This window comes from Aythya ferina (genome assembly GCF_964211825.1).
Source record: "Aythya ferina genome assembly, chromosome: 8".
Lineage (NCBI taxonomy): Eukaryota > Metazoa > Chordata > Aves > Anseriformes > Anatidae > Aythya > Aythya ferina.
This window is the reverse complement of record NC_140304.1, coordinates 4289970-4304723: the sequence shown is the minus strand read 5'-3', so window position 1 is coordinate 4304723 and position 14754 is coordinate 4289970. Positions and strand designations below refer to the sequence as shown.

Genomic DNA, 14754 nt, shown 5'->3' with positions numbered 1-14754 from the left:
AAGGTTAAAATATTTGTATAGCATAACAGAACAATTCAAACTATTCTCGCCCAACTGCTGACGCTGTTTCTTAACATTAATACCCACAATCAGTACAAAGTGAGTAGATGAAGTGCTACAGGGAATGTTTTAAGGAGTGTGTGTCTCCTGCTATGGAAGAATACAATTTAATTTAAAATCCTAATGTAACTAGTCTGGAAGATACTCCACTGCCACACCGAAGCCAAAGGAGCTATTTTCTTTATGTCAACTGAAACTGTTCAAAATCTTTAATAATTAACAGTGTCACTTCGAACTTACCGTAATTGATGGTCCAGCAAAAACCAGACTAAGCAACATCAAAAAGGGAACAGCCTCTTGTGTAGGTTCAATGTATGGCATACTCAGACTCTTGTCATAGCAATTAAATCCCGAGTGAACTGGCTTGAAGACATCAGTAAGTTCAAGAAAATAAAGGCTAACAACAGAAGATGCCAATATTGGCAACTACAAAAGAAGAAAACAACAAATTACTGTTCAGAAATTGAATAGTAATACTTTTGCAAAGACAACATTGTCTGTTAATAAATCTCTGCGATGTCTGATTTTTACATCTCACCGTTCCTTGTTATATCTGTTTTACCATCTTTAAATAACTAATTCTCTAGAGATATCATAGTATTCAGTTGATACCAAGTAACTGTTGTCTACCAAGCTAGTCAAAATACTCATTCCAACCTTCAGCCCATATAACTTAGCCCTTTAACTTAGCCCATATAACTTAGCCCTTTCATGCATGAATCATTAATGGACAGACTTATTTTTTATTTTTTAAAGTAATTACACAATTTCAGTCTCCCATGTGGGGCCTCACCTTTCTGTTGCTCATCCTCACCCTTTTTGGTCCTTTATCAGCCATATACATGTATACAACAGTGTTTATAACCAAACCATTTTTTATTAAGTTTCAAAGTAACAGTTAATGAAAAACACTATCTGGTGCTTGCCTAGAATCTAAATATATAGTAACACAGTGTTTTGCCTTAGCACATTCATTTTGTAATTCTATCAAAAAGCAATTAACTTTGGCAAGATTCAGTCCGTGTAGAACCATGATGACTGTGGTTCACAGTTCTTTTATCCTCTAGCTATTTAATGATTTTAGCCATCACAATTACTTCTAGTAATTTATTAAGAGCAAAGTTAGCTCCTCTGGGAGCCTCAGCATACCACCAAATCCTGAAAGCACAGATTCAAGCAGTAAATCACTGTGGAAGGAAGTCTTTCAGGACAAGTAATAGCAAAAATGCATTTTGAAGCCAGTGGTTGATGAGTAGGCAGGGCAGCCCTTCCCCAGGGTAGGCAGTGGGGCATTCAGAGGTGACCAGCAGCATGTGATAGTTCTTTGCATCCTCTTAGTGAATGCCTAGTAAATGCTCAAAAAAGTTTTTTGATTGTTATTTCCCAGAGTCCTCACTTGACAAGGCAATATTGCAACCACTGCCTGCTCCTCCACTGTGCTGCAATGGCTCCATCCCCGTGTCTCTGCTGCCTGTCTGCTTCCTTTTCTCCTTTACTTATATATATATATATTTTTTTAAGATGGCTATCACATTAACTTCTCCTCACTATTAACTGCAGCTGAAAAGCAAAAAATTGACTAAATATATTTGCTTTGACAGATAGAATCATAAAAATTAAATAAGGTTGTATCATACCTCTTGAGAAAAAAAAATACTCCCCTTTTCCATCAGGCACCTCACATTATAATGAATAGAAACTGCCCTGACATAATTTCAGGCATGCTGAGATTATATTATACTTTCAATATTCAGTATACATTTAGAAAAAAAATTGTTTGATTAAAATCAGTATCATTTGTCCCATTCTATAATAAAAAATAAAAAGCAGAGGTAAAACTTGATAAATATTTATACTGGAAAAAAATATGAATAAAAACTATAAAAAGTATAAACTACATGTGGCAGAGGGACAATGTTTTCTTGCATTAACTAGCCATTTTCAGATTTTTAAACACTGGGCTTTCTAAATGTAGACTTTTTGGACATAGAATATAAATTTGTGTGGTTAGGGAAGGAGGATATAATCTAAATTTTACTGAAACATACTTCTTAATACAACTTAGGTTTTCCACACCTTTTGCCATTTTCAAAAGTGTTCTTCTAAACTAAATATACTGATATTAGAGATCAGAACAATTTAGCTTGCCCGGTTATCTGTGTTCAAGTTGACTCAATTGTAATCTCATCTAGTAGAGAAGATGCGATGATGTAGAAAGGGAATGGGTATTGGCACCCTAAATGAAGCTAAGTACTGTGAACATTACAAAAATAAGATCAGGCATCTAGCAAGTTTGTTTCAATAACTAGTTTATATGTGTACAGGTATAGTTGGACTCCATGATCCTTGTTGGGTCCCTTTCAACTTGGGATATTCTGGGATTCTATGCCATGTGCACTCACATACTATGTTACACATATATGTTACGTATATCATATAATAAAACCATATATGTAATATATTGCAATATGTATCAAATATAATATGATTACACAATATATAACATGACTATTATATAATATGTATTTATACTATGTTAGAATAATTATTTACAATGTAACTTGAGTCCTGCTTCCTACTCATTAAAGGAAGAAGTCTAGTTCTTTAGTTGGATACATTATTTAATTATTCTTCTCACATCCTGCTGAACACAGTCCCTATTAGCTATACTACAGGCATGCACGATTAGTCACGATAATGACTGTTTCCAGTCATTATACAGATGTGTAGGGATATAAGAGGACTTCCTTAAGTCTTCATACTAAGGATATATTTTACATTTTACATATTTTATTTTATTATTTTATTATTTATTTTATTTTTTTTTTAATATTTTATTTTATTTCAGGGAACTGGGTGCTCTTCTTCCCACACTGCACACAGACTGTAGAGCTGTTTGGGATAAGGAGCCTCCTGTCCAGCTTCCACTCTTGCTTGGACACTGAGATTGCACAGCATTTGAGTTCATGCATATTGCAACTTCACTTCTGCACAGTGTTTAAACGTTGAGGCACTGGCAATATCTTATTAACTATTTGAAAGCCATACCTAAATGACTTAGCAAGGGTCCAGGTCCTGTGAGACAAAGTATCTTATAAAAAGACATAAACCTATTCCACTGAGCTAAAGGATCAAGATAGGCACAGGGTCTGTTACCCTTCCAATGTCTCTTCATCTAGGTTTCCCTAAAGGTTGATTTCCTAGGATGGAAACACAGGGCAGGAAAACTCAAGGAAAATCTTTCATTCAGAGTTTCATCTTCCATTTCTCTAACACTGAGAACAGGAAAGCCTCTCCTGTACAGCTCGCCTCTATCATAAGTCCATCTCTACTCTGGTTATGGTACTCTTAGGCAAGCAGCTGTATTAAATGGTAATATCGAACAATCACAAGTAGGTGATATACGAAGTGACTTTTTATTGTAAACCACTAAAAAAAGATGTGGACAACTTCCTTGTTTTTTTTTGTTTTTTTTTTTTTTAAAAAAAAAAAAGCTGCTGTATGTTAGCTGTAATTTAAGTGTTAATTACAAAAATCAAAGAATCATGAAAATTATATTTCATTATCTTACAGTTCCACTACAGGACTCCCATATTATTTCTGACTGTAATTACCCACTGTGCTAAAAGAAAAGAAATAATTCTAAAGGACTGTGAATCCCTAACATAACTGCTTACAATACTAATGAATAGGTTTATAGTCAATTTGCTATATACAGTATGTCTGATCCCACAGGACATTTTTCTTCCTATCTTTTTTAAAATACAAATATAAAATGCATCTTCAAAAGGGCCAAAGAAAAGCAAATGTTTCTAAAATCTACTAAACAGTATAAGTGGCTATTTAATATATGAATATTTATGGAGCGTTCTGCTTAAGGCAGCAGTAGTTCTGTAATTACAGACTTCAGTTCCCAACACCTTGAAAATGCCAAATATAATTAGACAGTATAATGTGTATTGTTTTAATTACAAAATGGAATAGGAATTTTCCTATTCCTAAGTAGAATAATAAACTCCCCAACTTCAGCTCACCTATCTTGACTAGTAAGTCTTTATACTCTTACTTCCTTGGTTGGCTAACGGAGAATGATCCTTGTTTGCCTTGCAACTTACACCTATAAATTTAGAATTTGACCCAAGGGGTAAAACTCCCTTTGGCTTGGAGTATTAGAATTGGGACCATAATCAGCATAGTTGCTGAAAAGGTTCAATTGAGTTTTTATTTTTTTTAATTTTAATTTTTTTTTTTTTTACTGCTAAGAGCCTTTATTAAGACCTAAGACTTTGTTATTAATATTAATAAATGCTATTAATATTACAAAGACTGCTGTATGGAGCTAGGAATTGTGCTTTTAAGTGCTTGCTCTGGAGTGAAAATGTAGGACCTTTAACTTTACTATTCCATAGTGTCTCTGTAAATTCCCCATGGAGAATTCCCAAATAACCAACGCTTTGCTAAAACCAGATTCCCTCTGCAAGTCTTACAGGCAAGCCAGTAGCAATCAGGTATTGATGGTTTCCTAAATGACACCATGGAAACAGTTAGGCTTAAACCACAGAAAGGCAACAAATAAGCACTACCTCTACCCCCCACCCCCAGTTCTTCTGTACTTTGAAAGAATATGCAACTGGATACATACATAATTAAAAAATCAGTAGCTTCTATGAAAATTAGTAGCTTCTACAAATTCCCTCTCTCTAAAGCTGTACACTGGTAGTTACATATCGAATTTGCCAGCACTTAACTAGGCAGAGTCCATACATATCTTCAAGAGCGTATCTTCAAACCCATGGGCTTTGTGAGAGCTTAGCCATCGAGTATCACATACTCAAATGTCTAAACATGTTTTGTAGGATGTAGTTAGTGACCTCTTTTTGCTTTGCTAAAATGCACTACAGGTGTTATCTCTTTTCATGAACTCAAATCCAGATCCTCTCTCACTGTATTGGACTGTGTTGGTGGCTGCCAGGAGACACTCTTTGAATATTGGTTACAAAAGCGATTATCCTGGGCTGTTTCCATGAGGTTAACTGGGGAAAAAATGAAATGCCTCTTGTGCAGTCATAGCAAAATATTGAAGTTGCTGCTCACTGTGATGAGCAGAGTGACTTGAGTGACTTTTCTTGAGACTGGATGCAAACACAAAGGCTGTGGAATTGCCTTGTTTTACCTGCCTGCATATGCTAGGCAGAAAAGAGAGAAGTATGTACATAGCTTTCAGAGGAAGCCAAGCCACAATGAACCAGATACGGATTAAAGACAGTATGACTAGCCCACCTGTCAAGAAGGATTAAGTAATATTTGATAGGATACTTGAATCTTTTACATTTGGAAATAACTTGTGGGCTTGGGCGGCCAAAGAATTGTTAGATCCCTAGGTTGTTCCGCAGTTCTTCCACAGCAGACAAGGAGTTCCTGGGCACGAGAGCTGCCTCTTGATATTTCTCTTGCCTTCTGGTAATTAGGAAATCTTTTTAAGCAATCAAGTAAGCATACAGGATTGCTTCAGAGAGATAGCTAATGAATGCCATCAGTTTCTCCTCATAAAATCAACAACAGCCAAGTGCTTGGGAAAAGGATGGTCAATTTAAAAATTATGTTGCGTTTGCACTGCAAGGCTTTGGCATTGTGGGAGATTCTATTAAAATGTATTATAAATGTCAGTCCTTGTGCCAAAGAATTCATGGTCTAAATGACAAGGCACAACAGATGGATGAGACAAAAAAGAGGGCTGTGGTGGGTTGGAGGAGACAAGGTATTTCTATTCTTAGCCAACTACTAACAGTGACTGCAGCTTTCAACCTCCTTGGCTGTTGTCCTGTTGTACTTTGCTGTGAGCTTTGCAAGACAGGAGGAGAAACTGGAAGGACAGGGCTCTATTATCCTGACAGGAATGAATACTGAGGTCATGACTATGAATACCTTTCAGAAAAAGGTCAAGCAGAAAAAACGTTATCAGTCCAAATGCTGCCATTTTCTCTTGTTTTTTGGAACCCATGAGCTCTTTTGCAGGGTCCTCAGCATGGCTCCTGCTCAGCTGCATCAGTGCTGTAGCTTTGCCCTTGGTGAGACTGCAGTGCTGAGCTGGGATTAAGACCAAGTATAGGTTTAATGACATTGCAAACTGGGCTATCATGAGGACTTCTGAGACATAGTACAGAACATAGGATGGATGTAGAGCAGGGAAGTCCGGTTTGTAGGTTTTCTATGTTCTAAAATAATTCTTAAACCCTCATGCTTGCAAGAGAAGGCATTCAGTCCTTTTCAGAAGCGTAAAATTTGCATCTGTATAAAGCTGGTTTTGCTTTTCTCTCTAAACTCCAGCTTCTGCTGCTTCTTGTACCTCTATTTGGATGCAGGCTTAATCTGGCCCAAAGCTGTAAGGAACCAACCTTTCCTCTGGAGGATTTTTACCTAACCATTGTCTAAGTTTTGTGAAAACTAATTGCAGAGACATGATGTGGTCTTTCTTCTCCCAGATTAACTCTATTGGATTTAATTTTGACTCACAGTTTAGAATCCCAGGTGCCATAGAAATCTATTATCATTACCATTGTGGAAAATTAAGTTATCCCTATTTCCAACATTGATTTTAGAGTTTAATTGAATTGTTCTGTGACTGCCAATTAGAGTCTTGCTTTATAAATACAACAGATATAACATGTATAATTCCTCAGATCTCTCGATCTTTTGCCAAATCTTAATGGAAAACCTTTCAGTACATGTAAGACCAAAAATAGAGATGATACACAAGTGATTAAATTTCTATTTTTTTCAGAAATTTCAAAGTCACACTTTGACTTTAGGTAATCCTAAAAGTTCTTCTTTCTCTCTGTTTTGTTTGTTTGTTTTGTTGGCTTTTGGATATTTTTTTTAAAGCAGCAATTATTTAGAGATAAATAATAACTATAATTAAAAAAACAGCAATTGTTTAACAAAAATATTATCAAGCAAGAATAATGTAAAAATAATTATAAAATATTTCCACTTAAGTATATGCACTTAAATATAAAGCAAACCCTTAAACAGAAATTTTACATCACATTAAAAATACCAGGAAAACATTTACTGTCAGTGTGACTTCAAAAATAATTGATGATTCATTACATTAATTATGATTACAGTTAATTAGGATTATTAATTAATTCAATGATTAGTTATAATCAATAAGAAACTACAAACAATGAGATTAGGATATTGCACACCCTGTTGATTATGATTCTTTTCTACTGGCTGCTGTAAATTTATGGCAAAACAAGAACAGCAATATTTCAAAAAGCTGGCTGTTTCCAGGTCAAACTTTTACTAAATTTCAGTCAAAAGTTTCCTGAAAACAAACAAACAAACAAACAAAAACCCCACATCTCTAGCAGACAAACCTGTCAATACCTGCAAACTATTACAATTTATTCTACTCTCCAAAATACAATGTTTCATATGAAAAACAAAAATTACTGTGGGTGCCTACCCTTCTCCAGTGGCTTATTTCCATGCTCTTTTGCAATGTATGAAATCTCTCCCTACAAACTGAACTTTTAAGTGAAAGAATCATCAGTAAAGATTACAATGTTTGTAACAGTTCAGCTCTTGTGTAGGTAAGGTTACACTACTCACTGCTCATTTTTAATTTTGGCTGCAGAGTAACAGATTTTCAACAATTATAGAAGAAAATCACAGAAAGGGGTACAAACATTTCTACTTTTGGAAGAGGTAATTGTTTGGAAAAATGATTCTCCTTTGATTTCTAATATGTTCAGGCCTCCTTTTACTAGTGAAGTAAAGAAGATCAGGAGGATGAGGTAGGACTGAGAAGGGTACAGGACCCTCTTCCACTATGAACTATTCAGGCTACACTGCCCAAGCAAGTAGCTGAACACAAAGGGAGATCTAACAATGCAAATGCACTGGCATGTTTTCCCCCTCTCAGGACAACCTTAGCACACCCTTGGCACTTCCTTTTTTGTTACCATTTTCTGCTCATCTTCTCCTAAAAGCTAGTAGTATGCAGGCTGTACAGCTCTTCTGTAAACACAGAAGTGGTGGGGAGGATATAACGTTGACAGCTTGGTGAATGAATGTTAGTTACTTTGGATGAACAGCAACCTCCTCAAGCCTCAGAGTGGCTGTTAATATTATGGGGATGCTGGTCTCTAATGCAATGTGATAAACAAATCTGATGTCAATCCTCCGTGAGTCAGCCACATTGCAAGGTTAGCTCAATAAGCAGACTATTAAGGGTATTTTTCCACCTTCCCCTCCCCTCACACATGGTTGACTCTTTTGAGAGAAAAAGCAATATATGTGGTAAGCATTATGCTACTTCCACAGTATGGGGATCATTTCATCTTCTACAGCTTGTGTGTGTGTGTGTGTTTTTCCCTTAAGGCTAATTCAAGTATAACTGAAAACCTACCTAGAGAGAAATGGGACTACATTGCTCCTCCATGAAACAGCAGTGTAGTTTAACTCTTGCACTAGATACAAATATCCTGTTCTTAGGAAGGAAGATTTAGTTTTATGGCCCTTTCTCCCTATGTGCTTACTCTAATCACTGCATTCAGTCAGCATCTTCTGTCTCATACAGTCACGCCTATACATGACTTGGAGGTGACAAAGTGCGTAATTTAAATGTGGTGGGTTATGCATGGCTGAATAACTGAAAAAAAAACACCTCCAGATGTGACTGAGAAGTGGCACAGGGCTACCTAGTGATGTGTACAAACATTTGACATTTCCAACCTAGCTCTGTCAGTAGATATTAGAAACAAATGGAAATAAAGTGTCTGGTGCTGAAACACAACGAGCATTTTTTCCATGTATTTATTTCAATGGAAGCTGATGACCCGCATTTTGCAGGCTGGAGTCCTATAGTGATAACACTTACTGCTTACTGTGCCTACTGCTCATACCACTGTTATAAGAATTCCACTGCTCATACCACTGTAAATAAGAATATAGAGCCTCCTTTAGGAACCAAGAAAGTTAAGTGTTTGCTCAGATTGACAACACCATGTTGTTTTGCATTCCCACATCTGGGACACAGGATAACAGGGTAACAGTACTGCTAAAGTCAAAGCAGTACCTTTCATAGTGCCTTCTACAAAACGAGGATTTAATCCAGGAATTTTTCAAGTGCGTGAGCACCTGTGAAATCTTTTTCCTTCACTAAGAACAAATGTATCTGTCCTGCATCTAAAATATGACCATTATCTTAGGAACAGAAATTAGAAAACCCTGGATATTTTCCAAATTCATATTAAAATATGAGGCATTCTCTGGGCAGCATTGGAACAGGCTGCCCAGGGAAGCGGAGGAGTCCCCATTCCTGGAGGTATTCAAAAGATGTGTGGATGTGGCACTAAGACACCTGGATTGGTGATGGGACTCAGGAGGTCAGGTTGATGGCTGGACTTGATGATCTTGAAGTCGTTTACAACCTAAGTGATTCTGTGATTTCTTCTGCAAGTGAATATACTTATATATTCTGCATATGCTGAAAAGAAACTGTCTGTTGACAAAGAGCAGAACTTCTTCCAGGAATACTCATTTCCAATATCTTCCAGAGGCATGTAGGCTTTTCATTATGGAAAAAAAAATTTACACTTGCCTAGAGAGACTGAATTTTCATGACAAGTTTTGACCTTCCCAGCTATGAAAATTAAGTTCACATTACCTATACAGTCTACAGAACCCTAAAATATCATACCCATAATTAGGAATAAGACAGGCCAAGTGGCCTGGCAGTGCTCATTTTCATATGTCTTAGGTTAGCAAGTTGCACAAGGCAATCTATTCAGCTCTCAAGAGCATGTGCTGATCAGAGGCTCTGCTATGCAGGAGTCTTACCAGCATTTTTAAATAATCCTTAAAACAGAGAGTAAATCATCAAGTTTTTATCTTATGAATCATGAAAATTGAAAACATGCTTCTTTGTATAGCCTTTGATTTTTTTGGAAGATGACCCACCCACATTTTTCTGAAGCTCCATTTCTTCCTTACAGATTTTTAATTCCTTTTCCTTTCTATGTCTTCTGAAGCTCTAGCCTGATTCTTCTTTTACTTCTGTATAAATGAAGAATGGCTCCAGTGATAACATTGATTTAAGAAGTGCATATTGGTTTTATGTTGTGACTCTGCTGCGTTAAAATCTGTTGGTTTGAATTATTCTTAAATTAGACTGAAATCAAAATCAGGCCCACGGTATTTATTTTAAAGTTAACTGACAGTTGTCCTATGTAATTGCATTTTATCCCATCATGAAAGTTGCTGCCATCACGTGCTTTCATGTACAGGAGTTATTTCCATTCATAATGTATTCATAAGGATCTCAACAGCAGAAACACCTCTGTGTCAGAGCTCTATTTGTTTGCTGTTCTTTCTAAAGATCAGGTCCTTCTGGAGCACAGAATTTGTTTTATTTTTATTTTTTATTAATTCTTTATTCTCTTATGCCTGAAATACATCAGTTATTACAGATTTTTCCCTCTTTAACTGTGTTCTATTTTCCATTTGTATAACACAAATGCTTCCCTTTCCTACAGCTTTGGAATTTCCATTTCCTCTTTGTCCCAACGTCCTTTGTTCCCATGTCCTTCCTTTTGTCTAGTACTTGAGAGAAAAAAACAACCCTTTTTTATAATATATTTTCTAAACAATTTACTTTTTCTTTACCCTAGATTTTCTAAGGTCCTGATGCTAAATGGAAGACAACAAACTGATTTTCTTGCTTGAAGGTGCAAACTTGATTTCCTATGTTTATTCACTGCTATTCAGGAGGGACTTCCTGGTATGAACAGGACAGGCAAAATGAGAGTGTGTGGCAGAAGAGAAAAAAGATATCTATAAAAGAATTGATAGTGTCTAGAGGAGAGAGCTAAAAAGCTTAACTGACAGTTGTCCTATGTGATTGCATTTTATCCCATCATGAAAGTTGCTGCAATCACGTGCTTTCATGTACAGGAGTTGATGAGTGCCCCATCATGCATTCAACTGCCATTCATGAAATTAAAAGGAAAGCATTAATTGGTAATTTACTTTTTTTTTTTTTTTTTTTTTTTTCTGGATCATAGGAGAAACATACCTTCTGCTTACAAAGGAAATTTCTATTTCATAGTAATGCCAGTCATCCACACTGGGCCACCCTTCTGTCCAATACACTTGGGAATTTCCACTGACAATTAAATTCTCTTTGACTGGATCTCTTTGGATGAAGTATACCTCAATCTTTGGTTCTCCTTGAGCCAATCACTACAGAAGAATGTAAACCATGCTGTTCTTTTTCTGATGCTGTTGAAATGCTGGTATCTGCCTGTGCTACAAAGCTCTAGGAAGGCAGTGTCGTTAGTCTGATTAGAATTAGTGGGTAAATGCTGGTGGCTGTACACAGGAAACAAAAGTTAAACATTTAAATACCACCTGATTGCTGTCACCCTTTCTTCAAGCAAGTGTACTCACCTAAAATGTGTGAAATGGATTCAAATCTTCCTGCTGTGTGATGGGAGAGGAATGACAGCTCAGAGTTTCCTAATCAAATGTATCAGGAGGATTGCAGACAGCTTTTTCCCTTGACATTGCTTTTACTTGCATTGAATGCCTAAATGTTCATTGGCTCAAAAGGGGGCACAAGTCTGCAGTCCTCAGTAATTAGGACTCCTGGGGGAGAAGGGCTCACACAGGTTCTGGACTCCACTCCTGTGAAGGAGTAACATCAAAGTCCCAGAAGTTCCTTAGCAGCCTGTTCTCCGAACTGCGAATTCTGATTCCCTCTTGGAGCAGTTGGGTGCTGAAGAGGCTCTGCAGTGCTGATCTCCACCTCTTTTTAGATCTAGCTGTAGATGACCCGCTGAAGATTTCAAGATTTTTAAGAGTCCACATCAAGAGTGGAGAACTCACCTGCTTCATGTGGAGCCTGTACAAAGAGCTTGGTCTAATTTCTTCACTGCTTGCAGAGTCATTTCCATTATTCCTTGTAACAGCTACAGGGAGCTTCCAGGGGAAATGCCATACTACAAGTATGGCATTAATATTATATAAGGCAACTCTTAGAGCACCAGGCACACGTTTAGTGCTGCTGCTCTGTAATTCATCCCATCTTGCTGCAGGCAAAGCCCACCAAACAGCACAGTTCTGTCATGTTTTGCAGGATCTCTCATTGTCCCCCGGCATCAGTTACTCCCAGGCTGAGGCCCAGCCATCTCCCTTGCTGCTTGGATTCCCAAAGCAACGAGGATGGCAAGGAGAGTGAGGAAAACTGCCTTTTCTAGGGACTTTTCCAGGCTTGACCTCTCCCTCCTGTACAAAGCCGATGTAAGTTGGATGGCACAACAAGCACCTTCCATCAAAGGGCTTTTCTTGAGCAGGCCTGGTTACAGCGACAGGAATGCCTGCTGCTTCCATAGGAACAGCCTCTGCAAAGCTTTCCACTCAGTGCTGCGTACTTCAGGTTAGCTCCTGATCGTGCCCAGGTGTTTATGGAATATGGGGACAGAAACACTGCACTGTTACCTAAAATCCCTTCTGAACCCAATCCCTGCTTCCTTCCAGAAGACCTCCAAAGTCCTTCAAATGCACCTTCAGGTAATTCTTGTTCTATAATTCTTGTTCTCTGAGGTAAGTCACACGACACCTCACAGTGCCCCAGTCACTTCAGATGACCCCACTCACAGAGAAACACTGTGCTCAACCCCTAAAACATTTTCATCTCTTTCTTAAGTTTAACCCGTATTCACCCCCGATCTGGCAGTACACATTGGCTGCGTGCTCCAAGGCAGCAGCATCCTCCAAGTGCCACACCAGGCAGCCAGTGCCTCTGCAACTCCACCTGCCACCAGCTGAGCAGCCATGGCAGGTTTTGCTCTGCGAGCTCCAGAGAGCCTCATTCCATCTGCATCACGGGCGTTTTTAGCTCCCTCAGAGGAAGCGGGGGGCGTACTGGGGGGCGTAATCCAAGGGTCGACAAAAACATACCGCTGGCTGTCATTTTGAGATCGCTTCTGTTTCCCCCAGCAATCCTCACGAACCGGGATTTGTATGCCGGCAAAGAAACGCGAGCGGCGTTCGCCTCCAGCCCTCCTTGAAACGCGGCTCCGTGCCGAGAGAGCAGCGGAGCAGCCTCGGCATCTCCCCCCCCGCACCTCCCGCACACAGCGCCCGCTCCCCGCCGCGGGCCCCGGCGAAGGCGAGGCAGCGCCCGGGGAGCCCGCAGCAGGCGGCGGGGGCGCCCCGCCGGGACCGCGGCACCCCCCGGCCCCGCAGCCCCCCGCAGCCCCCCGCAGCCCCCATCCCCGCACCCGCCCGGGTCCCCGGCGCCGTCCCCGCGCGGCCGCTCACCTCCACGAAGTAGAAGCAGGGCAGCAGGGTGACGCTGTCCTTGGTCACCTTGCCCTTCGGCCGCTCCTTGGCGGACATGGTGCCGGGCTGCGGGCGGCGGCCCCGCGGCAGCGCTCCCCCGGCCGCCGGCAGCCGCGGGTCTCCTCCGCCCGAGCCGCGTCCCCTGCGCCGGGCTGACGTCAGGGGGCGGCGGGGGGCGGCGGCGTTAACTCCTTCGGGACGGGGAGGGGGGGGGATGGATGGGATGGGATGGGATGGGATGGGATGGGATGGGATGGGATGGGATGGATAGAATGAGATGGGATGGGATGCTATGGGATGGATGGGATGGGATGGATTGGATGGGATGGGATGGGAGAGGATGGGATGGGGTGGGATGGATGGGATGGATAGAATGAGATGGGATGGGATGGATGGGGTGGGGTGGGGTGGGGTGGGATGGGATGGGATGGGATTCATGGGATGGGATGGGATGGGATGGGATGGGATGGGATGGGATGGGATGGGATGGGATGGATCGGATGGGATGTGATAGGATGGGATGGGATGGATGGGATGGGATGGGATGGGATGGATAGAATGAGATGGGATGGGATGGGATGGGATGGGATGGGATGGGATGGGATGGGATGGATAGAATGAGATGGGATGGGATGGGATGGGATGGGATGGGATGGGATGGGATGGGATGGGATGGGATGGGATGGATAGAATGAGATGGGATGGGATGGGATGGGATGGATAGAATGAGATGGGATGGGATGGGATGGGATGGGATGGGATGGGATGGGATGGGATGGGATGGGATGGGATGGGATGGGATGGATAGAATGGGATGGGATGGGATGGATAGAATGGGATGGGATCGGATGGGATGGGATTCATAGGGTGGGATGGGATGGCATGGGAGAGGATGGGATGGATTGGGTGAGATGTGATAGGATGGGATGGGATGGATGGGATGGGATGGGATGGGATGGGATGGGATGGGATGGGATGGGATGGGATGGGATGGGATGGGATGGGATGGGATGGATGGGGTGGGGTGGGGTGGGATGGGATGGGATTCATAGGATGGGATGGGAGAGGATGGGATGGATTGGATGGGATGGGATGGGATGGGATGGGATGGGATGGGATGGGATGGGATGGGGTGGGGTGGGGTGGGGTGGGGTGGGGTGGGGTGGGGTGGGATGGATAGGATGGGAGAGGATGGGATGGATTGAATGGGATGGGATGGGATGGGAGAGGATGAGAGGGGAGGGGAGGGGAGGGGATAGGATGGATAGAATGGGATGAGATCAGATGCTATGGGATGGATTCGATGGGATGTGAGAGGATGGGATGGATTGGATGGGATGT

The 14754-nt window shown here is 40.8% G+C and overlaps 2 protein-coding genes across 3 annotated transcripts in view; one reads left to right on the top strand and one right to left on the bottom strand.

Moving 5' to 3' along the window:
- PLPPR4 (phospholipid phosphatase related 4) overlaps positions 1 to 13510 on the bottom strand; it is a 31206-nt gene extending 17696 nt beyond the window's left edge. Inside the window, exons 1-2 of the mRNA XM_084526959.1 lie at positions 13393 to 13510; positions 301 to 486 (exon numbers count right to left, since the gene is read on the bottom strand). Of these exons, the coding sequence (XP_084383085.1) occupies positions 301 to 486; positions 13393 to 13470 (264 nt within the window). The 5' untranslated portion in view covers positions 13471 to 13510. The remainder of the gene's footprint in view (positions 1 to 300; positions 487 to 13392) is intronic.
- Positions 1 to 14754, top strand: part of PLPPR5 (phospholipid phosphatase related 5) — a 286848-nt gene that overhangs the window by 124606 nt on the left and 147488 nt on the right. The gene's annotated exons all lie outside the window — the stretch shown is intronic.